The sequence below is a fragment of the Simochromis diagramma genome, unplaced genomic scaffold (assembly GCF_900408965.1).
Source record: "Simochromis diagramma unplaced genomic scaffold, fSimDia1.1 OVJJ01000705.1, whole genome shotgun sequence".
Classification (NCBI taxonomy): domain Eukaryota; kingdom Metazoa; phylum Chordata; class Actinopteri; order Cichliformes; family Cichlidae; genus Simochromis; species Simochromis diagramma.
In genome coordinates this window covers 4,567,895-4,594,746 of record NW_024387448.1, presented here as the reverse complement: position 1 = coordinate 4,594,746, position 26,852 = coordinate 4,567,895, and the positions used below count along the sequence as shown (strand labels likewise).

The 26,852-nt window shown below is 39.3% G+C and overlaps 1 protein-coding gene across 2 annotated transcripts; it reads right to left on the bottom strand.

Annotated features, from left to right (window-relative positions):
* Nucleotides 1-1,807: 1,807 nt before the first annotated feature.
* On the bottom strand, nucleotides 1,808-26,603 carry sdcbp2 (syndecan binding protein (syntenin) 2). 2 transcript variants are annotated; one of them, XM_040013704.1, is made up of 10 exons: nucleotides 26,460-26,603; nucleotides 23,147-23,203; nucleotides 16,636-16,687; nucleotides 15,755-15,851; nucleotides 11,585-11,685; nucleotides 10,635-10,799; nucleotides 8,109-8,284; nucleotides 6,674-6,845; nucleotides 4,451-4,542; nucleotides 1,808-3,788 (listed from the first exon to the last, which is right to left on the bottom strand). In XM_040013704.1, the coding sequence occupies exons 3-10, from the start codon at nucleotides 16,684-16,686 to the stop codon at nucleotides 3,734-3,736; spliced, it is 909 nt and encodes a 302-aa protein (XP_039869638.1). In that variant the 5' UTR covers nucleotide 16,687; nucleotides 23,147-23,203; nucleotides 26,460-26,603; the 3' UTR covers nucleotides 1,808-3,733. The 2 variants fall into 2 exon arrangements, with proteins under 2 accessions (XP_039869638.1, XP_039869637.1); XM_040013703.1 differs by lacking the exon at nucleotides 23,147-23,203 and having other exon boundaries at nucleotides 26,460-26,602.
* Nucleotides 26,604-26,852: the final 249 nt, after the last annotated feature.

The following is a 26,852-nucleotide window of genomic DNA, read 5'->3' as shown; positions in this document are numbered from 1 at the left end:
GAAAGTGAAAAGATGAGTGGACATCTGTTTCTCCAATGACAGATTCTGATGTACTGGTCCTCTTATCTTCAACTCCACTTTTTATTCTGGTTACAGAACTAAGCATTGTGTTGATGAGATAGCAATTGAAGTTGAACTCGGACTGGCAATACTTTCATGTAATACTAACTCGGTTATGATTATTGAACAATTTATTGTCATTTAGAATATTTCTGGTAAATCTTATATGATTTTAAATTCCAACAAATGTGTGTTTCTTTAGGAAAGAAAGAAAGAAAGAAAGACGCAATTTTCAACCCAAATTTTTGAGCTGCACTGTGTGTGTGAGCTCACTGAGCATTTTCTGATTGTTCTGTTCTGACAGTTTAAAGTGCAGCTGAAGCAAAAAATTAGGCGTAAATAAGACACTACAGACATGCAGGTATGGCTTGTTCCTGTGGATGCTGTAAAGCAGTATTCTCTCATGTAATAAGAACTGTTTATTTAAGCCCTTCACATTTACATACACCTATGTATTAACATACATAGATGCCATAACATTTCTAAAAAGTTCTCATTTCAAAAACATAATTTTTTTTCTCATACTGTGTGATCCGATTATGTAATTGTCAGATGTCAGTGACAATCATGATAATTTGAATTAATGCATTGCTATCCATGAAAAGATTGAATGAATGCCTTACGGACACAATCATGAGGTTTTCTCAGCATCGTTTGCATTGTTATGATTTGTGCAAGAGCTGTGCGCCCATCATCCAGCTGCATTGTGGGAAAGGTTTGGCTAAAGATAATGAAGAGGCTAAAACAATTCCCTGTTTTACCAAAAGCCATAAATCTGTGAGGGAACTGGTGTGACAATGTGGAAAGCTACCTCCTCCTCTCAATATTAATGTATTATGTACCAAAATGTCTAATATAATAATCATGTAAGTGATTACTGATGTAAACCTGCACTGTACTTTGATGTGACAGTCCCGCTGTTAATTGCAGCTGATTTTTGGAAACAGGATGACAGAAGGACCAAAGGGTACATCTACCAAGCAGCAAATGAAAGGTGGCTGGTTTGATTCCAGGCAAACACAAATGTGCTTTGCGTCAGAAAGGTCATCTGGTGTAAAATATCTGGTGCCATATCAAACATGTGGAACTACCTGCTGTGGTGACCCCTTGTAACAAAGGAGCACTCAAAAGTAGCTCTTTAGCAAACAGCTAATTGTTAATGGTAGTAGCAACCATCTCAGCCGTCTTGGTTTAGCACCATTAGGTGGGCACATGTTTATTCTCAAGGCTCCTGTTCCTGAAATGTTTAATTGAAATACACATGCTAGATAATGAAGATTTGGCAAGCTGCTTTGATAATGACTTTTAGTCTCACATGCACAATTTGAATTAGATGTGGATATTTGATCTTCTTGTTTAATTACTTTAAAATCTAAAAAAAATGGAATGCAAGGTACCATTCTTGAGCATGATAAAATGTATTTTGTGCATTCGTCTTTTTTTTTTTTGCAGCTATAGTAATATCTTCCAATGGTCACTTTTTAAAGATTATTTTGGGACTTTGGAGATTCCATATTAGCAGCTTTAAGTCTATTGCATTAAAATATTCCTGTGGTGTATTTTTACCATGTGGAACTTTAAAGCCAAGGAGAATGCCTACGCTGGTACTACAGGTGTGCTGAAAAATGTAGCTGTACCCGACTGTCCCAAGATACACCTGAACTTCCTGTTGTAGTGTGCTGTTATGTCAGTGTACAGTGCGTGGGGGTGACTGATTATATATACACATGTCCCCTGTAGACACATGTGATTTTAAATGCATATGAAAGGACTACGGAGGATGTTTGGCTTTTCTTTTTCTTTTTTTTAAATCAGACAATATTTGAATGTGTACTGTCACTTTACGCTTTAGTCCTTGTCTGACTGTGTGTGTTCCCTAACCTATGTAATAGTAACTAATGTAACAGAGGTGGAGTCATTTAACATCCTTCCACTGAGGACATTCAATGCCTCATGTAGGAATTTAGCTGACATCATAAATATTGCCAGATAATATCACGTAAATGAACTATTTTAATAGCAACAGTAGTGTGTACAGGTAAAGACATCAGTAGGCTACATCTTCCACCACACTGTATAAAGAAAGAGCAAAAGCCCCTATATTAAAGAGCATGGAGGAAACCTCTGCTTTGCCTTTGTGTTTATTCCCACACCGGCTGATCTGAAGCAACACGAGAAATGCGATGCTTTGAGACCGAACACAAATGTGAGCAGAAAGACTTTATTTGTTTACAACATTATCATGGTTACATTCGTATATAAACTTTTAGATTTTTCTAGCATTTGTTTTTACAGAATGACAGCGGTTGTTTTTTTAATCAGATTGCATACCTAGAAAATTAAAGGAATACATGCATCCGAACGTGAACAGCATTAAAAGGAGAAATTTTATATAACAAGTAGAAATTCACAACTGTGAGCTCTGCTGAGTCTTGCTGTGCTCATCAGTCAAGGAAGGAATTTTAAAGAGGATAGGCCTTTAACAAAACTTAGCAGAGGACAGCAGTTCACTGGATAAACCCATGACGCGTAATTTAAATGCTTTCATTTGACCGATTGATTTTTCAGCATCAAATTTAAGCTTTTAGTTTTCTCTCGTTAACATGAAGCATCACAAACACAACAATTATGAAAAAAATTTGTTGGAACTTGAAATGGATATAGGAGAGAGGACCTCTTATAAGGTTAATGGAAAGTGCACTTAGTGGGTCCGCCTGGCGCCGACCCCTCCATTCAAACACCAACTGTTTCCTCAATTCTTTGAAGCACAAAGCCTCACCGGACTCCTGCAGCCTGTGGTGCGCTGGGCACCTGCTAACTCATGTTTTTTTACTCTGTCATAGCTCTTAAAGAGTGTTTGTGGACAGTCCCAGCTGCATAGGTTAATGATAATGTACTGCTGCTCCCTTTCCTTACACTTGCTCCCCAGAATGTGCACATGCACTATCTGCAAACTTAATGTCAGAGGCTGGAAATGCGTTACAAGGATATGTCGCCATCTCTTGGAAAAAGTGAAACTGCTACTCAGACCTGGGTGGTGAAATGTTGGGATTCTTTTTAATGTTGAAAGAAAAAGAAAGAATAGTAAACACCATCATCACTTTCACTGGCCATGTAAAAATGACTGTACACTGGAACCCACAACACACCTCTTCATATGAGTCTGCAGGTGTTAATTCAGCTCAGATTATTTACACGTTAGGGGTTGGGTGCAGGGATCAGGAGGGCAGCTGAATATCTGCGTGGACGGCTCTGATGGCTGTCCGTCAGCTTTTACAGCATTATGAAAAGGTGAATGATTCATCTCCACACTGAGCAGGAAGCTCTGGACTCATGATGGTATGCATGGCTTTTTTAAAAAAACATTTTTTTTTTTTGTTTTACTGTCCTTGATCTCAAATACAAAACAAGAAAAAAAATAAACATATCAGAGTACTAGGTTAACATATAAAACATACTAATGTCAGCAGGTGAGGGAAATGTAGAAAAGGTAAAGAATAGAAAAAAAGGCATCTTAAGATTATGTTAGAGATGAGCAAGGGCAGGGTTGGTGATTGTGATGTAGGAGGAGGTTTGGTTTGATGACAGAAATAGAGAAAAAGACATAAGGAAAACAGAGAGAAAGAATCTGCACTGTAGACATCTTGACATCCTCTAGTCCTCTTCCTGGTCCTCACACCTCTGGGACAGAGTGATCCATGGCTGACCGCATCAGGCCAGAGGACATCCTGGAACACAAGCACACAACCTGTCAACAAAACGCTGCATGGCTTCCTGATCTCTTGAGCTGGGCACTCAGCTACTCTTTAGAGGGCATCACTGTTTCACTTGTGGCAATAAGCACTGTCTGCCTCAGTGCAACCACACTTCTGAGCATTTAATTCTCTACCCCAAAATCACTAAACCAGGGTCTGTGTTCATCTGCACGGTGTGGCAAATGAGAGACCTGCGCCATGGCCCTGCTGTCTGTGGATCAGGAACAGCAAAAATGCCTCACAGATAAATACCTTCAAGGGACTTGAAGATAAAATGTGAAAGATGACATTCTTGTGGAAATAATAACCATTATGTTTTTCTTTTCTCCAGTACCAAAAGCAGCACTGATAACATTGGAGCTCATCTGTATTCTGGTCTTCGATAATTAAGCTCTGTGGTCCATTTCATGCCTAATTTCAGTACACATCTCTATTAATTACTCATTTAAACCTTTAAATTTGCTCAAGGGTGGTAAGCAGTACGTTAAGATAATGTTGGCTAGTCAGGCGAGAGGTTACTCAATGTGACTCTATGGCTTATTCCACACAGATTGAGCCAAACACACTGGGTTTGACTTGAGATCAGATGTTAATAACTGATGCATGGACAGAAAAAGTCTCTGCTGCAGTCCTACCTCTTAACCATGTGCTCGTAGACAAACTTAGGCATGATGGTGATGGTCATGGTTGTCGGAGAGGTGGTCAGGATGTCTTTGACCTGAGAGTCCTGGAGATTTCCACACAGGCAAAGGCACATGTAAAGGCTTTGTGTAATCAGTGCAAAACAAACACACTCGCTTCACAGTTTCACTCTGTTGTTTAGACGTATTCCAGGAAACAAGAAAACAAACAAACAAAAAATGGTCTGAAATACAGCACAACTGCTCTACGAAGCCCGAGGGAAGCAACACAAACACAGGAGTAGCTGAGAAATTGGGTTTTGTTGTTTCAAGACTACCAAACAACTACCAGGTATACAAGTGCGACAGGAAACTTTGCCTTTACGCTTTGTCATTTTCAGACCTTTAAAAACAACCTACAAGTTGAATGCAATAGATGACTCGTTACATACAGGGGTTTACATATTTGTTCTACCAGAGTCAAGGGATGCAGGCACAGCACATGCTGCTGCTCTGCTGAGCTAAGCTACTCATTAGATGAACTAAGGCTCAAGCCCAGTCACTACATAAGGCATTGTGTTCATCATAAATGGTCTTGTAATTGGCAGCTGGCTGCTAGTGGACATTCAGATGTGTAGGTCACTGTCTTAATTTGTTTGCCACACTGTCACATATTTTGCTTTGGGGGGGGGGGGTTTACATTGAAAAATAATTTCTTGTGTGAAGATCAGATGTAATAAGATCTGGTCAGTAAAATCTAGTTACTTTCCAGGATAGCTAAAACTGTCTGTACAGATTCCTCCGATATTGGTTTCCCTTCATTGGCTCCCTGTTAAATCCAAAATTGAATTCAAAATCCTGCTCCTCACATACAAGGTCTTAAATAATGCATTATGTATTTCTTCTTCAGTCACCTTTCTCACCCACTATGTGTTAATAGACCTCTCTCCATTGATTCATACTTATAAATCTCTGGGTCTCTTCCACAGCATGTCTGTCATCCTGTCTTCCTTCTCTCACCCCCTCACCCCAACTGGTTGCAACAGATGGCCCCGCTCCTCCCTGAGCCTGGTTCTGCTGGAGGTTTCTTCCTGTTAAAAGGGAGTTTTTCCTTCCCACTGTCGCCAAAGTGCTTGCTCATAGGGGGTCATATGATTGCTGGGTTTTTCTCTGTATGTATTATTGTAGGGTCTACCTTACAATATAAAGCGCCTTGAGGCGACTTTTGTTGTGATTTGGCGCTATATAAATCAAATTGAATTACTCATGAAAGATGAACACTGCATTGTGACATCTTCCACAAATTAGTGATGCTTCAATCTGAGTGTTTTTGTCATCATCATCTTGTTTTAACACTGGAGTGAGGGGCAGATAAAACTGAGGAACCGCATAACGTGATGCTGCATGCTCAAGGACTAGCAGCTTATCAATCACATGATAAAGCATGACCTGATCTAGGTCTTTATTTATCTTTATTTATTAAATGACCAGACTTTAAACTACAAACTAAACTCATTAGCTCATCACTGAAGTGTTTACTGCAGTCACATATCAGGGGAGCTGAAGGCTATTCTCCCAAAGACTTTTCAGACCTGTATGCTACATCTGTCTTTTATATACTGTATGAAATTTGCCAGCTTTTATTCACATTTTTCTACAGCTTGTTTGTTTTTTTATTTATTTTTTAAAACATCCACAGAACCAACTTGCCGTGATCTCATTGGATACTCTCACACGGTGAATCATGGTTCTATGAAAGGTCAAGTGGTGCAGAAAGCCAGAAATTTTCAAAAGCAAAGTGAATGCTTCCATAACCGTGAGCACTGCAGAGGTGCATCAAATCGATGTGCAAACAAACCTGAGATAAGAACATGTTGCAAACCTGCATCACAGGGTAGACAGAAACTACGCACCCACTGGAAGCAAACTACTCAACACTTATTAAACACCTCAGAGCTGGGGAGCACTGCACTTACTTAAAACTGCTGGGCGTCCCTGTGTTTTATTACGTTCTCCTATTATGGAAGCAGCCATCTCAGTGCAATCTTTAAAATCAGTCACCAAACATCTGATGAGCATTGCAAACGTTCTGAAGTCACTGTCATTTTCAGTCCATGGTATTCTCTATACTGAACTTAATCTATCATAATACAGATTCCACAACACACACAATATGACAAAATATCCTACCAAACTATTAGATGAAAAGCCTGATATTTGCAGGAGTGAGAGTCTGACCTTGAGTCCGATGACATTCTGTCCATTGATTTCACAGATGTAATGTTCAGTCAGCAGGCCATTGCGGGCGGCTGAGCCATCTTTGACCAATGAGGTGATTTTCCCATTCTTGTAGATGAAGCCCACGTGACCAGAGCTATCTTTGTGCATGGTGACTGTGCGCTGAAATGGCCTAGAGACACACACAGGAAACATCAATAATCCATATGCAGAAAGTCTTAAAGCTTTTGCTATAAAGCAGCATACAACATGCCTGTCATCACAGAACTGTGACTCAGAAAAAAGCATTTCATAACAGTCGAAAAAACAGAAACTAAGAGGAGAGATGACCTGTGTGAAACAGTCAGAAGAGGGAGCCAAAGATCTCAGCTCCACAGAGGCTATGATACTGCAACAATACCCCAGCAGTTTAAATATTTTACAATTTTACATTGGAAATCTGCTCACACATCGATATCACCGAGCATATCCTGTTACGGATTCAAAATCCAAAGTGTAGCACTTCTGTATAAAAGGCAAGGTAATAATACATCGGCCGAGTAGTCAGAGATCCTTTGATCCTTTTTGTGTCTGTTCTGTTTTGATGTGTCTAGTTTTAATGTGCACTGTAATATTTATAATTTGCAAGCCCGGAGAGAAATTAACTCGTTCGCAATAATTTGTTCTTAAACCAATGGTGCTACCACTCAGCCTCCTATAGGAACACCGTAGGATACACTTATGGTATCAATTTCAAAATGCTATGTCGCCTCATTCTCAAGTTATCACATTCACAAACATAGGTGTCCAACCGTTTTACCACAGTCGAAAATGAATTTTTGGTGACTCTCATTTCTGAAACAAAACTGAGACTGAAACCAAATAAAAAGTCATCTTATGATGTCAAAGTCATCTTTGACATCAACACTGAAACTTAATGAGCACCCTTGAAAGTCAAAGTTGGACGAACAGAAAAACTAAGACAAGAAAAACATTTTATGAAAAGCTTATTATTCAAACAGTTACTGGAGACCTTGTGAGAACCAACAGCACACTGTAGACGCTAGCTTAAAATGGACAGAGTCTGCTCAACTCCAGCTCCATATTATTATTATTTCAAATTCACAGTTAAATGTAATGCTTGAGTTCAGGATTTCTGCTCTTGGAAAATTGGTAGCAGAGAACTCCGCAGGTCTATGAGACCAGAAGTCTTTTTCAACTACAACTATTGCCATCTGGTGGCCTACAGAAAGAATGCAGGTGTAAGGCGCTGGCTTCGTGGCTTCACGACCGACATGCACATTTATATAGAAAAGCACTCCACTTAAGCTAAACACAACCATGGACAGAACATGTAAAGTGAATAAGACCAGCTGTATGACATCTGTTATGTTTGAAGCATCAAGTCCTGATATAAGGTTTGACAAGCCCTGCTGCACACTGTAAGTCTCCTCACCTGTCCCTGACCACCAGCTCAATGCGGGTCTCAGACGCAGCCTTCAGAGCCTTGTGGGCCTTGTCCGCACTCCATCCAGCAGAGTTCTGCCCGTTGATCTGCAAGACCTGGTCCCCAAAGCGCAGCCCAGCCAGGGCAGCAGGGGAGTTAGCCTGCACCAGCTGGACAAACACTCCCTGAGAGAAACAGATAAAACATTCAAAGTGTGAGGAATGGAGGAAGAGACAGAAAACAGATGCAGGTAGTGGAAAGAATACAAAGGAAGGTGACAAGGACACAGAAATGGGCCATAAAAAGGTAAACAGGATGTTTATGTTCTAACTATCCAATGAAAATGTTTTGTTTGATGGATCTGCGATATAAAAATACATTTGATAATCTCTATTCTTAGGTCTCTTCTCTGGATTCTATGTTAACCTGAATGCAAAGCTGACTATACTCCTTGGTGCAGAAAGAAATCAAGAGTGCTTCATTTCAGGTCCACATTGATCCCCAACACACTTATTTCAGCTTACTTCACATAGGGCTCATTGTATCAGAACACAAAGTACATGATAACTTAACTACATTAGGAGCCTGTTAGCACTTTCAAGCTACCCGAGCTGACACTCCATCTGTGGTTTGTTGCTGACTTTTTTTTAGGTTTAGATATTCTAATAATTCACTCACGGCATCCCATCATGCCCATAAAAATGGTTCTGTCTTAAAAATGAAACAAGCACAAAAGCAGGTGGTTCCAATAGAGGCTTTATGAGCTTTATCAAAACACATAAATGCTGTGCCCAGTAGTAAGTTACTCATATGATTTCAGGTAGCACAGCCACACTTACAAAGTAAATGTGTAACTAGACCTTAAAAAGAAATACGAACCTATAATTTTTAAAAGAACTGTAACACCAGACTAAAAGAAATCAGCACAATAACAGTATTACCCAACAGACACAAGGCACCAGTTTATTCTGTATCATAGAGCTGATGTCAACACAAGACTCATATGACAGCTTCATAAACACGCTCAGATGACCGACACTATCATCTCTATGTTACTCACTGACGTGTTCAGTTATTTTTTATTTTTCTGATGCAAAGTATCACACAACCCTGCTCCATGGGCCCTGCAAGGTAAGAGCAATTCAAACATTTCCCTCTGCCATGCCGCAGAATTCTATAATTACCTCTTATCAATTCATATTACTTGGGCAGAGAACAGGACCTTGTTCTTTTGAACCTATAATAATTATTTTCCATTCAATCATACAATGTCAACACTGACCTTCAACCTGACCTAAAAAAAATCTTGATAAGCCTCACAATGTTCTCTCAGAGAAGGGTCTGTATTACAAAGCAAGCCCAACAAACCAAGGCTATCTTTTTCCCATTTGGCTTCACTTACCCTAAAAAAGGGCACTTCAGCCAGGGTTTTCCAATCTGGCTATAAACATGTTCACATGAAAAAATAAATGCAGAAAAGGGTAGAAAAACAACAACAACAAAAATAGCCCACTGTAGAGTAGTCACATGGTAAAAGCGTAATTATTCATTTAAATATTTTATGTAGATATTACTTGAAATTAAAAGTTAGTTAAAGTTATTATTTCAACCCATTTTCACTAGTAATGTTGCTAAGTTTATTTATACTTATAAGCTGTCACCCTTCATTATTTTGGCCTTCGTGCTTTTGGGATGTTCCTAAGCTGAGCCTACTGACAGCTTTGCAGGCTGTCTTCTACATGCAGCATCATCTGCATGAACTGCACGCAAGTTTGTGTAGGTTCTGTACCTCTCTGTTTAGCCAAATAACACCTTAAAGGACACAAACATACTACTATAAGATAAGCTTACACCTTATGTTTTATGGCTCCATGCAGATTTCTTTGGGTTGCTTAGAAATGGTTCTTTTCACAGTAAAGGTTGGAGACCCCTGATTTAGAGTGACTGCTGCCTACTCAGCACACACACACACACACACACTGCAGTATTTCTTTGTGAAGACATCCATTAGCATTAATCTATTGCTAAGCCCCTTACTTCCCAAGTTTAACAATCATCAAGAGCCAAACCCAAATCCTAGAGAGAATTCTACAAATTCCCCCTCATGTCTGGATGGAATGCTGCAACTCATAGTCTGGCCTTTTGGCACAGCCACATTTTTAACACACAAACAAGCATTCACCAAGCATTTCCTTACAGCTTTCCTCTATTCAAAACACTATTTATGAGTGCCTGCATGTGGCACACTTAGGGGACATCTGCTATAAAAATATTCAGAGTTACACTGTCCCTGAATAAGCTCTGCTCTAGTTTAAGTAGATCAAACAGCTGACAAACCACTAGTGATCTATTTGCTGGAAGAAAAGATGTTTCAGACAGAGTTTGACCCACATCACAACTGTGATCCTGTGCTTAAGAACACAAGATGTTAGTGTGGATTTCCTCAGTCACTGGTATGGTTTCAAAGGGCTGTTAATGACAGTCAGCCTGTGCTGAATAATTCATGAAGGAGTTGGCTTTTGGCTGTTGACTCACATTGTCGATGGCCCTGAGCCGGAGTCCAACCTTCTTGTCCTGGTCTTTGCAGAGGATGATCTCCCGCAGTCCTGGGCGGATTTCTGCCCTCCTGATGCCGATGTCTGCTCCGGTCACCGGCCGCACCATCCCTCCAACACCTGAGCCAGAGGGCAGTGCCACTTGCTGGTAAGGGCAAACAGCGAGGAAGGTGAAAAGGTTGAAAGACGTGGGTTAAAAAAAAAAAGAGAGAGAACTAGCAGGGGTGATTTAAAACAGATTTAAGAGCAAGGCTACATTAATATTCAAGTCAACATAAAAAGGAAAGCTGTATCACATAGAGTGGGAGGATTCGGTTTCATCTCCTCCTCCACCAGAGAATGACAAGCTTTAGGCTTTTCTTTCAAAAACTTCTGTCGTTAATATGCTTTGAAATTAATTTTTAAAAAGCAGGAAAATAACAGTGGAGGTGCAGAGAAGCAGCAAATGGCAAAGAACTCAGATGGTTAAATGCCAGGTGACAAAACTGAGCGGAGTGTGTCGTCGCCCCCCCCCGCTCCTCCACACACACACACACACACACACACACACACACACACACACACACACACACACACACACAGTGTTGGAGGGGAGTGAAGAGCTCACACCCTCCCACACAGTGCTCCGGGCCTGCAGTGAGTCATTCAGTAATGTGGAGCTCCAGGAACACAGTACTGTTGCACTCTCACAACTCCTACATCCAATAAAAGCAGGTTTTGAGTCTTTAAACGTTGCTGGTTTGATGTGAGATTAATTATGAAGTTTTAAATTAAATGTGACCTGAATTTAGTGTAAATAAAATGCCAAAATGCCTATTATTATTTCTTTTAACCACAACTGTTAATAATTAAAAAAGAAACATGCCATATATCCACACATAATGGGGTAGCATGAAGATCAAAACACACACACACAGTTATAATGCTTACATTGTCAGCAACAGGCACCAGGGCCAAGTTCTTCTGCACTTCATCGCTGTTGAGGGCCAGCCCCATGTAGTCTCCCAGTTCCTCCAGATTTGGGTACAGGCCTGGGAGAACAGGCGGGACAGAGAAGGAGGTGAGTGGGTGAAAAACAAGGTCAAGAAGGAACTGAAATAAAGGGAGCAGTTGGAGGCAGACAGAGCAGGTAGAAGGAGGTTGATGTGGTGAGTAGGAAGGAAAAAACGAGCTTTCTACATAATATGCTACCACTTAGCCAAAGTATATAGAGAAATATCATCTTGATCCACTGGTATGTCTGTGACCACACCTCTAAGACCACCAACACAAATCTGGTAATGTTGTGTGATAAAACTCAAAATGAACATGTCAGTGGTTCTGAAACATCCGAGCATTGGGACCTCATTTGGTCTTCATTTAGAAATTAATGTTCAATCAGTGGTCCGAAGTCTGTTTGGTATGATATGGATCTCACTTCTGAGAAACACACAAACAAGAACACTGAGGGAAGATTGCTGCAATACAATCAATAAAAAGTTTTAGTGTCACACTCAAGATCATTCGTGCTTTCCTCTCAGTTAGATTATTGTAATGGCCTTTTAACAGGTATCAATTAGAAATCAATTAGTGAATTCTACATTGCCCAAAACGTGGCAGCAAGATCTAGGAGGACCAGGAAGAGTGCACATAATACCTCAATTTTACTCTATCTTAGTGCTTTTAAAGCCCTTGAATGCCTGGACCCAGACTACACTATACTGGAATTGCTGTCCCTGTACCCACCAGTGTACAGCCTGCTAATTTCTCCCACTTCATGCTTCTCAGTTGCAGAATGATGTGCCTGGCATACTCCAGCTCGCTTCATCTGTATCTTTTTTTAAAATCCCCTTTTAACGACTTAGGAACAGACCTGCTTATTAATCATTTACACTTTTTTTGGTTATTTTATTGTTGACTGCTGAGTCCCACTATAATTTATTCTGGACATTGCACTTGACTCTTGCTGAGACACTGGTAACTTATCCTTGAAGTGATTGAAATGATTATAATGTGCACTGTGTTTTGTAGCACTGGTTTTGATGAAATCCCATACAAATACATTTTAATATTTTTCTAATTAATGCAAAAAAAGTAAAGAAGGTAAAGAAGTGCTACCCCTAAACATAACAATGAAGACAGGTTTTAATCTCCCTCCCGCAGTCACAGGTTTACAAACGATTTAAGTTTGTTTAGCAGACCACCTTCTTTCCAACACTTTGTATTTTATTCATGCCATCCATCACTACAAGGGCACAGCCTGAGCTATTAAGCGTTCCGCTGAAGAAATTTGATAATGAGCGGCCTGTGTTGCTGTGCAGTACAACCATTCAGACATCAGCACTGAGCTCCGTGTTATGACATCAAGCCCTCTATAACCTGCTATGGAAAGGTTTGCTTGTTGCTTGTATGTGTCCATTGTGTGTTCTTGTTTTGCCTATGTAAATATCCCAAAGATATAAAAATATAAACATGTAGTTTCATGCAAAGTGATGATACATGCCTGCCTGAATTTCTTTATTTTGGAAAAAGCAAAAGGAAGAATGTGTATGGTAGTATTCAGAGGAGGGAAATAGGTATCAGCCAAGTTGCTAAACACCTATGAAAGTAAGAATGAAAGCCATTTAATTACAAGTTAATCCCCATGTATGATGTTCTTATGTACTTTGAAAGCACATGCAAGCACACCCAGAATGGATTGCCAGCAAATAAAGTCATATGTCTACCTGTTCTGTAGCTAAAATTATTAGTAGATTAAACAGCTACCACAACTGGTAGCTGGTGGTGTAATTCTTGAAGTAATTTACTCACTGCTGACATGTTACCCGCAGTTACCAGAAAAGCTACAGCTTCAATAAGGAAGTGATTAAAGAGATTTAAACTGTAATGCCTGTGTGGGGGCAAGTGGCTTTTTTCTTTTAAATAATGGTCTGTGACCAGTTGTGTTTGACCCTATAATTTATCAGGAAGGTCTGACAGGAACTCATTGCTTTTTTACCTTTTCTGTCAAAGGTTGTTGCTATTGGATTCTGACTTCCTGTTTTATAATCACAGAAACTTTTTTGAAAACCAGTGAGGTCAGTTTTCTGAGGACAAAAGTGGAAATGAAACAAACTAAGCAGTAGATAGGTGGTATATGTTGAGCGCACCAGAGAGTATGACAGGACAGCAGGAGGGAGTAGTTTAATGATTCTGATCTATTAATACATCACTGAGACAAAATCTTAGTATCATATTCTTATTTTAACATGATTTGAATATGCCATTTTAATAAAATATAGACTCCACCTACACACTCAGAAATCCCCCAAGGCACACTAATAAATGACAGGTCTGATCATGGTATGGAAGAGAAGCATAGAGACAGAGAAGCACCCACAACTCGTTGGTCAAGCCTTAAGCAAACAACAAAATATGCTAATTCAAAGTGCAATCCTACAATAGGTCCTAATTAAAATCACTGAATGTGCTCTGTTATATCAGAAAATGAGAATACTTTGTCATAACAGTTGGCCTGTCCTCTCTGCTTTCCTGGTCTATCTTCCTATGCTCTCGTATTTTATCTCTTTGGTTCACCTCTCCCACATATGCCTGCTTCACATGCTCCCACACGGGCAAGTATTAGGAATGATTTCTCCTTTTTTATTCAATGATGTTCCGTTGTCCTCTCAAATTAGCAAAGCAAAGAAAAGACTACTGGGGTGAAGTATCAACAGTAACAACCTGTGAGCTCTGTAAACAAGGACCTGAATTCAAATCTCCACACTCCCAGGGATGATTAGGATGAGGATGAAGGATGTCCTGTTTTACTAGAACTAGAAATCTCCTGTCTTAGAGAGAAGCTGAAAAACCATTCTATGCATTTATAACATCTAGGATTGACTACTGTAATAGGGATAGGGACTAGAAAGAGAGAGCATCCTATTAAATTCAGAATCGAATTTAAAATCTGTCTCTTCACATATAAGCGCTTGAAAAATAATCAGTCTGTTACTTGGTTATTTGAAGAGTAGAATGGGAGGCAGAGCCTTCAGCTTTCAGACTCCTCTTCTGTGGAATCAGCTTCCAATCTGGATTTGGGAGACAGACACCTTCCCTACCTTTAAGCTTAGGCTTAAAACTTTCCTTTTTGCTAAAGCACATAGTTAGGGTTGGATCAGGTGACCCTGAACCCTGCAGTTATGCTGCAATAGGCCTAGGCTGTTTAGGGCTTCCCATGATGCACTGAGCACTTTTTTTTCACTCACCTCTTTTCATTCTCATTTAATATTAGTTATTACTAATATTAATTACTATTAATATAAATATGCTAGCTCAAAAGAGGTCATCTGATTGTTGGGGGTTCAGTTTGTTCAATCGAAATGACAAGACACCCTGATATTGTTATTGAACAAAATGAGTATATCCAACTAGGCTTATGTCGATCATACTGGCCCCTTTTCACCTCCTCCTCTTCCTCCCTCCTTTTCAACTCCGCCTCCTCCTCTCCCTTTTCCCTTCATGCCCTGTCCCACCACAACTGCCAGAGCCAGTCTCCATGGTGACTCATAGACAGCTATGCTGAGGTAAAAACAAAAGACAGAAAAGCCCACAGGACTTTGCATCCAAGCAGAGAAAGAAGAAATTGAATGAGTGGGAGAATGGGATAAGGGGGAGTGAAAATAAGTGGTTTTCTCTAATCTCCAAAGGCCCTTTTGCCCACTTTTAATCTTTTGTGGGGTCGTCATTTCTCTCGCCTTGCTTCCATCTAAATCCAACCCACTGCACAGTTCAGGCTTACATCCAGACAAAAACACAGAGAAACAAAAACAAATGCACAACAAAACAGAAACAAGTCACAAAAAGACAAATAATAGAATGTGTGAGGCCCCTTTACTCTAGTTATTTTCCTAAATAACTCCTAACACCAATCCCAGTCCTTTATCTTCCCCTTATACAACTGCAAAGTTCTTAACTAAAAGCTCCGAAACACAGCCCCCCCCACAGAGACACAAACACCAAGCAACAGAAACAAGAGAAAGAGAAACCAAAAGACAAAGAAAAAAAGGTGGTGGTGAAGGTTTTTAGGTGACAAAACAAAAACACTTTCTAAAGATTTTTAACAGTGTAAGTGACACTCACTTGATCCTGGCATCCCAGCAGTGGCAGCCTGGGGCTGGTAGGTTCCCTCAGTGATGGCTGGCATGGATGTGGTAGTCTGGGCGAACTGGGCCTGGGCCTAAAAAGCAATCAAACACACAGTGATTTTTAAATACTGAATTAGAGATAACTGGGCTCAAACCAATACATAAGTATTTTACTGCTGGTAAGGAGACTGACTGAAGGATTTCTTTGCCTACAGCAAATATCAATGGCTTTGGAGTGCAAAAATTTCCATTACTGTAAGTAGTTAATTTCCTGATTTCTTACAATGTTCAAACTTAATGTGGTATTACTGGGCTATACAGCTCAGCTTGACCTCTGCTATTCCTGCTAACTTAAAAAAGTTAAAAAGAATTATTAATTTTAAGGCTTATACCATTTTCAACAACCTTAACAGAAATTTTGACCAGGGGTTCTTAAACTTTTACACTGCCCTGAACATCTTCCGTGGCAGGCAGGTTTGATGCTGATATCATAAAGTTATTTAGCACTCAGTGATTGCGATGCCATGTGAGTGTTATATGTTTATTATTATGTTTTCTGTTCTCTCTGATTCAAGTACCGAGTTAAATTAAAGTCAGAGGCACAAAGGATAGGTTAAAGGTTGGTGAATATCCAAACCTCCTGGGGAGGGACAAGTTTTACAAACTATTTTATTAAATTACCTCCAAAAAGGTCCCATTCACTGCTTTAGAAGCTATGGTGACTAAAGTGAGTTTCCAAAGAGGCTCTACAACATCAGTAAGACTTCTCATTTTGAAAATGAAAACCACATTGGGAACATATTTGTATATTTTACATGACCTGTTACTTACAAAGCCAGCACCACATTTAATATAGATTCACTTCAAAACCCTTACCTTAATGACCTTGTCGACCTTAAGGTCCTCGAGTGATGGGTACAGAGACATGCTGTGGAGATAACACAAACAACTGTGAGTGGAAATAACAAGATAACAACCCAACCAGATAAGCATCACCAGCTCCAGACGAAAACTGTCTTCATGTCATCCATTACAACTCTCTAATGTAATTTCGATGCTAGTGTTTGAAACGAAAAGTAATAACACAGATTAAGAGTGAATGATGCACACAGTCAAACACTCAGAAAGCCAAAGTAAGAAACTCTGCTCTTGTGCACTTCACCACTGAGTAAAACTGTATTTCTGGCAACTTTCTGGGGCAACATGGCATGTGTGTGTGCATGGGCAATAGCAGCAAAATCCATGCTTTCTAAAATAATGAACTAAAACAACACTACAGATAGTTAGAAGCACATAAAATAGTAAATAATTGCACAATAACCAGTAAGTGTCATATCATACCGTTCACGGTAATACCGTTATAATGTTGGGCAACGATAAGAAAATGAAATATCGCGATAGAATATGGGTAAACACACACATGTGCAGTGCCTTTGTTTTCATACACACATGGCGGAAAAAGCATGGCGGCAACGGAGAATGAGAAGGGCGAAAACAGATCGTTGAATAAAATGGATGAAGCAGAATTGGTTTGTAAAAATGCTGCAACTTCAGTGGTGTGGAACTGGTTTAGCTTTTGTCCGTCAGATACACAACAAAGCACTATTTTTGGTAGAGCGTGCTAGCGGGCCGTCGTTATTACCGTGTTTTTTGGAAAATACGGCACACTTAAAATCAATCCTTTGATTTTTCTGAAAATCGACAGTGCCCCTTATAATCCTGTGTGCCTTATGTATGAATTCTGGTTGTGTTTACTGACCTCGAAATGATTTTATGTGGTACATGGCGCTCGAAAATCTGTCAAATGTTTCAGTACGACTTTGCTAAGCTACGAACCCGCACCGCTTGATGGATTGTCGGAGCATTACGGCTATCGTAGGCAGGAGCGTTGCGGAGTGATACGTACTGTGCTTCAATTACCGTATTGTGTGTGTATAACCTCTTTTTAAGTTTTGTGGATATTATGCATGGTTATGCTGAGGATATGTCGGCCAATTTCCACTGGAAATGCCTTTTGGTTAAACTGTCAGCAAGGAATTTACATTTGCACTGTTAATTTTTATATAGCTTTAATGCACAAAAAAAGCAGCTGCTTGTTTAAGTGAAAATACGTTGATGGGGTTTTTTTGCACTAATAAAGTTGTGGAGATGTAAAGTATTTTGTCTAGTGTCAATTATATCGTCAGTTATATCATTATCGCAAATTTTCAAATGTATATCGTGATAAACATTTTTGGTCATATCGCCCTGCTCTAATAACCAGCTGCTTTTCCATTGAGTCCCTCATCTTGTGGTTGGTCTCCACCTCGGCACACTCAGTGAGCTTTTTACATGTTTTAAAGACTTCTTCTAGCAACTAATTCAACTGTCGCTGTATATCGAGATGAAATAAATCAAATCAAAGTTTGATTTGATTTATTTCAGAAAATAAACAGTTATTAAACAGTTAGCTAAACAGTTATTTCAGAAAATAACTGTTTAGCAACCTCACACTTTGTATTATCATATTGCCAAACTGTAAGCACATTAACACAGATTTAGAAATAGCCTTTGGCTATTTCTAAATCTGTGTTTCTAAATCTGTGTTAGGCGGTGAATAAATCCAAGATAAGGTGACCTTTTGTCCAGACAGTACATGGAACAGTTTTCCATAGTTTAACATTAGCAGCAAAGCTCCAGACTGAAGAACCTGGCAACGAATGGCCAGGTGAACACACAGGCACTGTCAATATATGTAAAGGACCATAGAAAAAACAAGGTCACTTATTCCAATGTGTGTCACCTAGGGACACAGTTATCTTCTTCAGTCTTGTTTTAACACTGGATGAATGAAGGTGTGCACATGTGTGTGCTGACTTTGAACTCACATTACCAAAAATGACGTATTCTGGACAAAGTAGACATGACACAAGGTATTTTGGTAGAATGTGTACAGTGCACAAAAGTAGGACAATATATAAGAAAGTCTTTTAATCATCTCCTCTAAACTGTGGTAATGATGAAGGTCTCTGCTAAGGTTCAACAACATTGCACTGAATAACACTCAGGTCTGTAAATATAAATGAGTTGTACAGAGCACAGGCGGCTTGCCACACAACATAATATTGAGTCAACACAGGTGGAGGAAAAAAAGACTTATGGAGAAACACATAAGCAGAGAGTATTAGCTCTCAGCATCCTACAATGGCAAAAACCATTATAATGCAACCTGGACTCCTTTGCGGTTTTAGTCTAAACAAAATTCAGGCCAGAAGACATTATCATGAACACAAACAAACAGCTGGGTGCAACAGGAAGAGGAAATGAGAGGTAGTAGACAGTCAACAGTCCAGCAGAACAGGCTAAGACATGCAGTGGCATGGTTACGCATTACAAGGAAGCATGTCTGCATCAGGTGTATGTTACTGTAGAACCTGCTCGCTCATTTGCTTTGTTATACAATAATGCTCATATTTTCCTGTACTCTGGTGCCTGGTAATCTGACACAACAGAAAGTTCATGGATGCTTCTACAGGACAACACCTTATGTAAAAAAAAAGTTGTCCAAAGTTTATGTAAAATAAACCGTAGCATCCTCTGGTAACATGCTCAGGTAGTATGTTGACTCAGGTCCTGGCTTCAAACCAGCAGGTTTCTTTAGGTTCCCATGCTGATTCATCTCACCAGGACATTGTCACAAAACAGATTCTCAAGAGTTTCCTGCTACTTTAATTTATTTTATCTATTTGCTCAACGTTTTATCCTTATTATTTTGTAAATTGTTATGTTTGTTGTTGTTATTGCTTGTGTACAGTGTCCTTGAGTGTTTTGAAAAGCGCTTTCTTAAATAAAATGTATTGTTATTATTATTATTATTGTTGTCAAGAGATGTATTCTAAAACACTTGTTCAGCTGAGAATCAGAGAGGAGAAACACACAGTTTTACTTGCATGCAAGGGCAGTACAGAGCACTCGCACTGAGAGTGAGAGCTCTGAGACTCGCAGCTCTGAGACTGCCCTGGTCTTTATTTATACATCAGTGGGTGTTTGTTCCTTACATTGGAATGTGGAGGTGTATATGTCTGTGTGTGTGTGTGTGTGTGTGTGTGTGTGTGTGTGTGTGTGTGTGTGTGTGTGTGTGTGTGTGTGTGTGTGTGTGTGTGTGTGTGTGCGCGTGTGTGTCAGAGTGTGACCCATAAACGACTTCCCTAAACCTGCTGGTCTGGAAAATCCAACAGTTCATCTATATGTAAAAAAGGCACTTAGACTAAAACTGACATAGCTACGTTTATCCTACCGTAAAACAATAAAAGAAGGTACGACCTTTCCCATGCTCCCAGGATGTGGGTGTGAATGCCAGAGCACTCTGGAATGCACACAAAGCCTTTGCAGACTATTAAGGATCGCACATCCTATCACTACCATATGTAAACTTATATTATTAAAAGATTATACTGAATACCAAGTACAATTTTCTATTGACAATTATTATTATCATTATTGAAGTAAGTGGTGACCTTCACCGTATATCAACCAGACTCCATTTTTGACCCATTCTTTTCAGTTTACTGTCATAGCCAGGGGAGGACAGACATTTGTTTAGAACTCTTAAAGATGTCGAAGAAGCAAGCTCCTTTAAGCGATTATTTTGGTGTTCCTCCACCTCCAAAGAAATGTCAGAAGGAGTCCGAACCGCAAAAGAAGCGCATATTCTCGGAAAAGTGGTTGCAGGAGGTGAGCTGGCTTCAAACAAATGATGAACGCAGAGATGTGGTGCAGAATATGCGGCATATTCCCATCATGTCTGTCCTCCTCCAGAAAATCTTATGTACGCAAACACGCGTTGCAACTTCTTATCTGGTGCGCATCTTTTATTTTGACAGTGCATGCACACATGCGGACAACTTATGTGTACCCCTGATCATAGCATCCTAAAAGCAAAAGATACTTGTATAAGTTGAAACCTGAACATCTGTCCAAATGTTTCTTGCAAAACTGGTTTTATAAATAATAGCTAACTGTAATTGCTATTTTTCCTGAAAACAGTTTTATATCTTCTTCTTAATAATATTAACATCATAATCTACTTTTCTTGTTAGGCACAATTTTTCTCAAAGAGATTTTATCCAAAACCAATCATTCATTCTGTAATAAAAACAATCTGCTAACGAGATTTCTTAATTGGAATTTGTGACAGACTCACTGCTGGAACTGTATATTCACTAATTCTATTTATGGTCACTGCTCAGCAGCCCATTCTGACCCTGGAAAACCCCACCTTTGTTGGTCTTGCATTCTTTAAATAACCCAGAGAACTCTGCAACAACTCCACTGTACTTGACCAAATGCCAAAACAAAAAAAAGAAAAAAAAAAAAAAGAAAACACACACTTACCCACACATTACCACGTGGGAATATATAATAGTGAAAAGCGGAGCTTCATAAACTTTATCTGCCCACTTCAGCAGCTGATTTGCTGCCACATACACCAAAAGCATTGATCTAAAAAATGACTATAAATGTCAATACCACAGCAATAGCAAAGCCTGGTTTCCATACAAAATCCATATCCTCATATTTACCTTAGTTTCACTTCATATTTTATTCTTGGTCCACAAAACCCCTCCCACACTGGTTCAGCCCCAGTTGCATGAGGGCAAAAGTAATCATGGATCTATATTGCAAACTTCATAAACTATCTCTTTTTAATCGATAGTTTATCATTAGTAGCTGGAAAAGGTGAGCAGTAAAAAAGAAGTGTGGAAGGTGGAAGTAAATCAGTTTTACTGAATATGACCACTGTATCTGAACACTAAGGAAAAGCACAGATATCCTTTTTTGAAAATAAAACTTCTTTGCCCCACATTGTGTTGAGGTGTACACTACACCAGCGGTCTCCAACCTTTTTTGCGCCACGGACCGGTTTATGCCCAACAATATTTTCACGGACCGGCCGTTAAGGTGCCGCGGATAAATACAACAAAATAAAACTAGTACCGGTACCAAAAAAAAGAAGATTTATTCATAACACACGTGAAAAGACCCAGGAAAACTGAATTAACGATAAAAACGATAACAAAATAACGCTGAAAACCGATAAAAACATGGAAAACCATACATTTCACACCTGAGCCTCAACTCTCGCGGCCCGGTACCAAACGACTCACGGACCGGTACCAGTCCGAGGCCCGGAGGTTGGGGACCGCTGCACTACACAACAATTAAGCTTTTCAGCTTGTGATGTTTTGTTGTTGTTTAGTTTCCAAATAACAATCTGCAGACTTCATACATGAAAGGTAACAAGCAGCAAAGAACCGGGAAAAGCAGAGAGCATTACAAATGGAACATGTTGCAATGGATGAACTTTTTAAACCTCTTCATTTTCCAGCTACACCCATCACAGACAATCATGCACTCACACACAGAGGGCACTCGTGGCATATACCCAACTACTTTGTGAAAATTACTTTTTTAATTGTTACTGTATTTCATGAGAGGCTTTCAAAGACTTTCATGGATGTACAACATGATGATCTTTTTCTTTTTAGTTTGGTAGCTATTTATGTATCACGGATATTATCAAATATGTACCATTACATAATGGAAAAAGTCTTGTTTATGACATCAACACTAAGATGGCATTTACTGACAGGAATGAAAGGTGTTTATCTCTTGTGACATAAATCTTGCACTGGACACCTTTTCAAAGGTAGTTGTACTTTTACAATTCCAGTCTTGTATCTCCCCCAGCAGCAAGCTGATGAGGTCACTGTTATGACCAGCTATTAGATAATTTATCTTTGGAGAATCCGTCATCCTGTAGTGAGACATACTTCAACTGTACTGCTGTCGACAGCAGCTGGTGACAGTAATCCTTGTTATACTCTGGAAACCCGCTGCAAGTTAGACAACCACGGTGATCAGAACCTCCAGCAGCTGGAGAACTGGTTCAGGTGCCGCCACACTGAGTTCACAGAAGCTGCTGGTCCAAGATCTTGAACCTGCAATTCAAGATCTTGGAGTCTGCGTCCATGGACAGGATGAATAACTGACTGGAGAGGCAGCTCACTATTGATTATTTACTGCTACAAATGATAAATATATTACAGTTTATAATTGTATTCATAAAAGCAGTGGTGTGCGTCAATGCCCCCCCTGGCAATAAAAATACATTCTACTTCAGTTGAAAGACTGTAATGTGTTGAAGAGCTCAAAGACTTCAACAGAATTTTTTTTTTTTTCCTAATGAAGATTTCTTGGTTTCCATAACATGAATACATTTTTTTTTACTAAATACCCACTGCTCTCAACTACCAAAACACTATCTGGCTCTATAAATTATTTTTATTTTATTAATGTGCAATGGCAGTTAATGGTTCATTGATATTAAAAGGCCAACATTCACTACCTGGGGCTGCAGATCGAGGCACCCTTATCTCTCTCTCTTGCTCTTTATGAATGTGAGCTGTAAATGAGCAAAGAGGAAAGTAAATATATGACAGCTGTGCTAAGCAGTGCTGTTCTGCAAACCTTTGACGTTAAATGAAAATGAATTAATAAAATAATAAATAAAAAAGAGTGACTCTATGTAGGCTTTGTCAGAATAAACTGGAAAATAACGAAGCATTTGAAGAGACGTGTAACCATATTCTGCACCAGGATGTAGACGTTAACATGGAAAAACCCAAGGCTATTGGTGCTAGCAGTGCTAATGTTAAACAAACTCTGGACTTTCTACTTCTCTACGAGCTCAGTTGTCACACCGTGACAGCTAACTGCGTGTCATGATCACAAGACATCTGGACACATATTTATCAAAACAAAACAGGAAATTGGTGAGGAGGATAAAGGACAACTAGGACCAAACTAGGACCAAAACTGAAGCTGAATGACAGAGTTCAGCAAGAAAGACAACAAAATGGAAAAACTAAATGGAGTCAAGTTAAAAAATAATGACTTGCTCTCCATCCTGCTAATGCACCCGTCACAAACAACTTCCCAAAGAAAGCTTATCCACATACTGAGGCAAATATAGCCAATCAAAAAAAAACCCTGTTGTTAGCAGCTCGTAATACAGCACATGACTTGTGGTGTAATGTCCATATGTCATATGATTCTTCTGAAATAAGGGTTACATTTTCAGTACCTGAAACTACTTTGCAGTACCTAAAATACTTGTAAATGTAAAATGTATTTTGAGTATTTTTAAATACCAAACATTACATGGTAAATGCTTTGTAACTCGCTGTATGATGCATTACCAAATTATTGTACTAATATGTGCAATATATCACAATCCTGTGTCAAGACATGCAGTCAGACACTGAGCTTAACACCAGTGAATAAAACTTGAACTCAGCCCGTAAAGTAAGCAAATCACTTGACCACAATAACATCTCACTCTCTCAGCTACTCCAGCCAATACTCTATTCTCTTCCTCCCAGTCCTCACATACAAGTGCATCATTGTGCCAGTGGATACAGAGGCACATTCTTGTACCTTCTACTGTTTACTTTTCAGCTCTGTTTGTTTGCTCTCCTTATATCCCTCCTTCATATCTGCAAGTTTTAGGTATAAGGGAGTAACCGTGGTGGAAAAAAGGAGAGTCTGACCAACTTTTGCCATGACACAATCCCATCCTTGACTCACTTCTGCATCTGCAGCTTAAAAGAAGTGGGCAGCTGATATTTCCATCCTGATCCTTTACTCCATCAAAAGCACCAAGCACTGGAAATTTCATCAGCTAAATGCGCTAAAGTAAAAGCATTTATACTGCAGGTTGTCTGTGGCTGGTTATAATCTAAGATTATTAGATTATAACCCTTGTGAGGAGCATTTCCCCAGCCTGTATTGTGAAAGTTTCACAATTCACAAAACTTCTTTCTTTTTTTTACTCTGCTTTTTTGGGATCTTAAGATAATTTCGAAATAAAGAAACCCTGTGGGAAAAAAAGCCAAAGGGGAAATAGCTCAGACATTCATCTGAAACCTACAGGGCTGTGACTAGGCAACCATTTCAAAGAAAACTTACACAACACAAAAAGTCCATATCACATGACTTTAAAACAAATCTTCATCTGCATACACTAGAATAAGACATGGCCAGGAACAAAGCTTATTATAGTTCACAAAAAACACAACTACAAGCAGGTAATAAAAAAAGTTTAATTTTAAGTAATTTGTCTTTTATTATTAACTTGTGGGTATGTAAAACTAACTATGTTTTTTGAAACTGGTCATAACTGAAAGTCAAAGGTCATATGTATTGTACACAGACTGCATATAAAAAAACAGCTGTACCTTTGAAGTCTGAAAAGTGAAGCCAAATCAGCAGTGCCTGAGACCTGAAATGTCTCTAATCGTCTGCAGGGGGAGATTCCTCACAATAAAAACAGACATCTAGTCGATGGTCGATCTAGTCCATGGAAAATAACCGTACTGCTGACCTAATCCATGACCTCAATAAACACTTTCCTATTTCCTGAATCCATGTTCTATATTACTAGTTTTGAATAAAATACAATGTTTATTTTGGAAATTATGGTCCCCAAATGAATCAAGAAGTTGGATAAAGCAGCGTATTCTTTACAGAATGACTAAGCATGACAGTAGGTGGCTTTACAGTAGCAGCAGCCATCTTTTACATTATTTTACATTTATATTATTGTTATACCTTATATATTTGTTATGACTTGCACTTGATAAATATGCTCCCTCAACCCTTCACTTATTATGAATAAAAACTAAACTAATACAATACTAGTAAAAGTATATTTAAAAAAAAAAAAAAAAAAGCACAAAACTAAAGAGCAGACCCTGTGGAAACGAAGACAAATATTTAAAAAGAAAAGAAATTAAAACAATAGAATAGAAGAGTGCAAGCAAAGTCCAAGTTCCCCAAAAACTAAAATACAGAATTAAAGCACTTTTCATCACTTCTATTCAGCCTGATAATATGGAGCCAGCGAAGCAAAAAGCTTGGATGGATAATGGAAAGAAAAGAGAAGGCCAACTTCAGTAAGCCTGAACGAATTGGTTCGATCTAAGAATGTGGTCTTCCTGGCAGCTTATTCCGGTCTACTGACATGGCTGGGAAAACGAAAGAGGGAGGGAGAAGGACTGAAAAGGTTAAAAAAAAAAAAGCCCACACCCTTGCTAATGTGCCCTATTTATCTGTACCACGTTACATTACAGGACTTAAGATAGCTAGCATACCGTTATGCTTTAGGCTGTTGTTTTAACGCTATAACAACACAGGAACTGCGTTTTTCAGACGACTGGTCAGTAATATCAGGTTCGCCATTGCCATAATACTCTAATAATGGCTAATCGTCTTTATGACTTTAATGAGGTCGTTCAGTTGCGTCTAAATCATATGACAATCATTAAGTTTTACGACACTAAAGTGTTGCGAATAACCGTTAGCTAACCTTACCGCACAGCCATTAAATATTAATGAGGTGCTTTAAGACGACGGGTACATTTTGGGCAGTCATAACGCTGCTAAAAAAAATAGCTGAAATGAGAACACACTGGGAGGTGTGCATATCAAGAGAAAAGCAGCGGAGGAGCCGAGAAGCAGACCCCCTTTGTTCCGACATAAACAGCAGGAACGCAGAGAGCTAGCCGTAACGACGTTAGCTTGTAAGGTACACGAAGTCAGGATGTAACAGTTAATACTAGGAAGGCTTTGCTACAACAATTTGGTAAATGCCGTCTTACCTTTTAAATTTTTGGTTGAAAAGTCAGCTTAAACGCTCCTGAATTTCAGATAGCAGCGAACGCCTTTATCTTTCTTGCCTCTGCTTCGCTGTGGCTCTCCGCCGATCAAACCTGAAGGGGACTTCTGGAAAGTGATGTCACTCCTGGCTTCCTGGTCGTGCCAACCACGTCAATCAGTATTGACGTTGTAAGCCACGCCCAGTATCGGTCACATGAATATTAACTCACCAGGACCATAATTATACGAAAACATTGTGATCATCGGTAATTAATGATAAGACAACTGTTCATTTTTGTTCTCTTTGGGGAGCATGAGACTTTTAACTCAAGCGCAATTCAGTATAAATGAATCCCACTGTACTGTGAAGAGGACATGCTGGGTTAAGCTAAAAG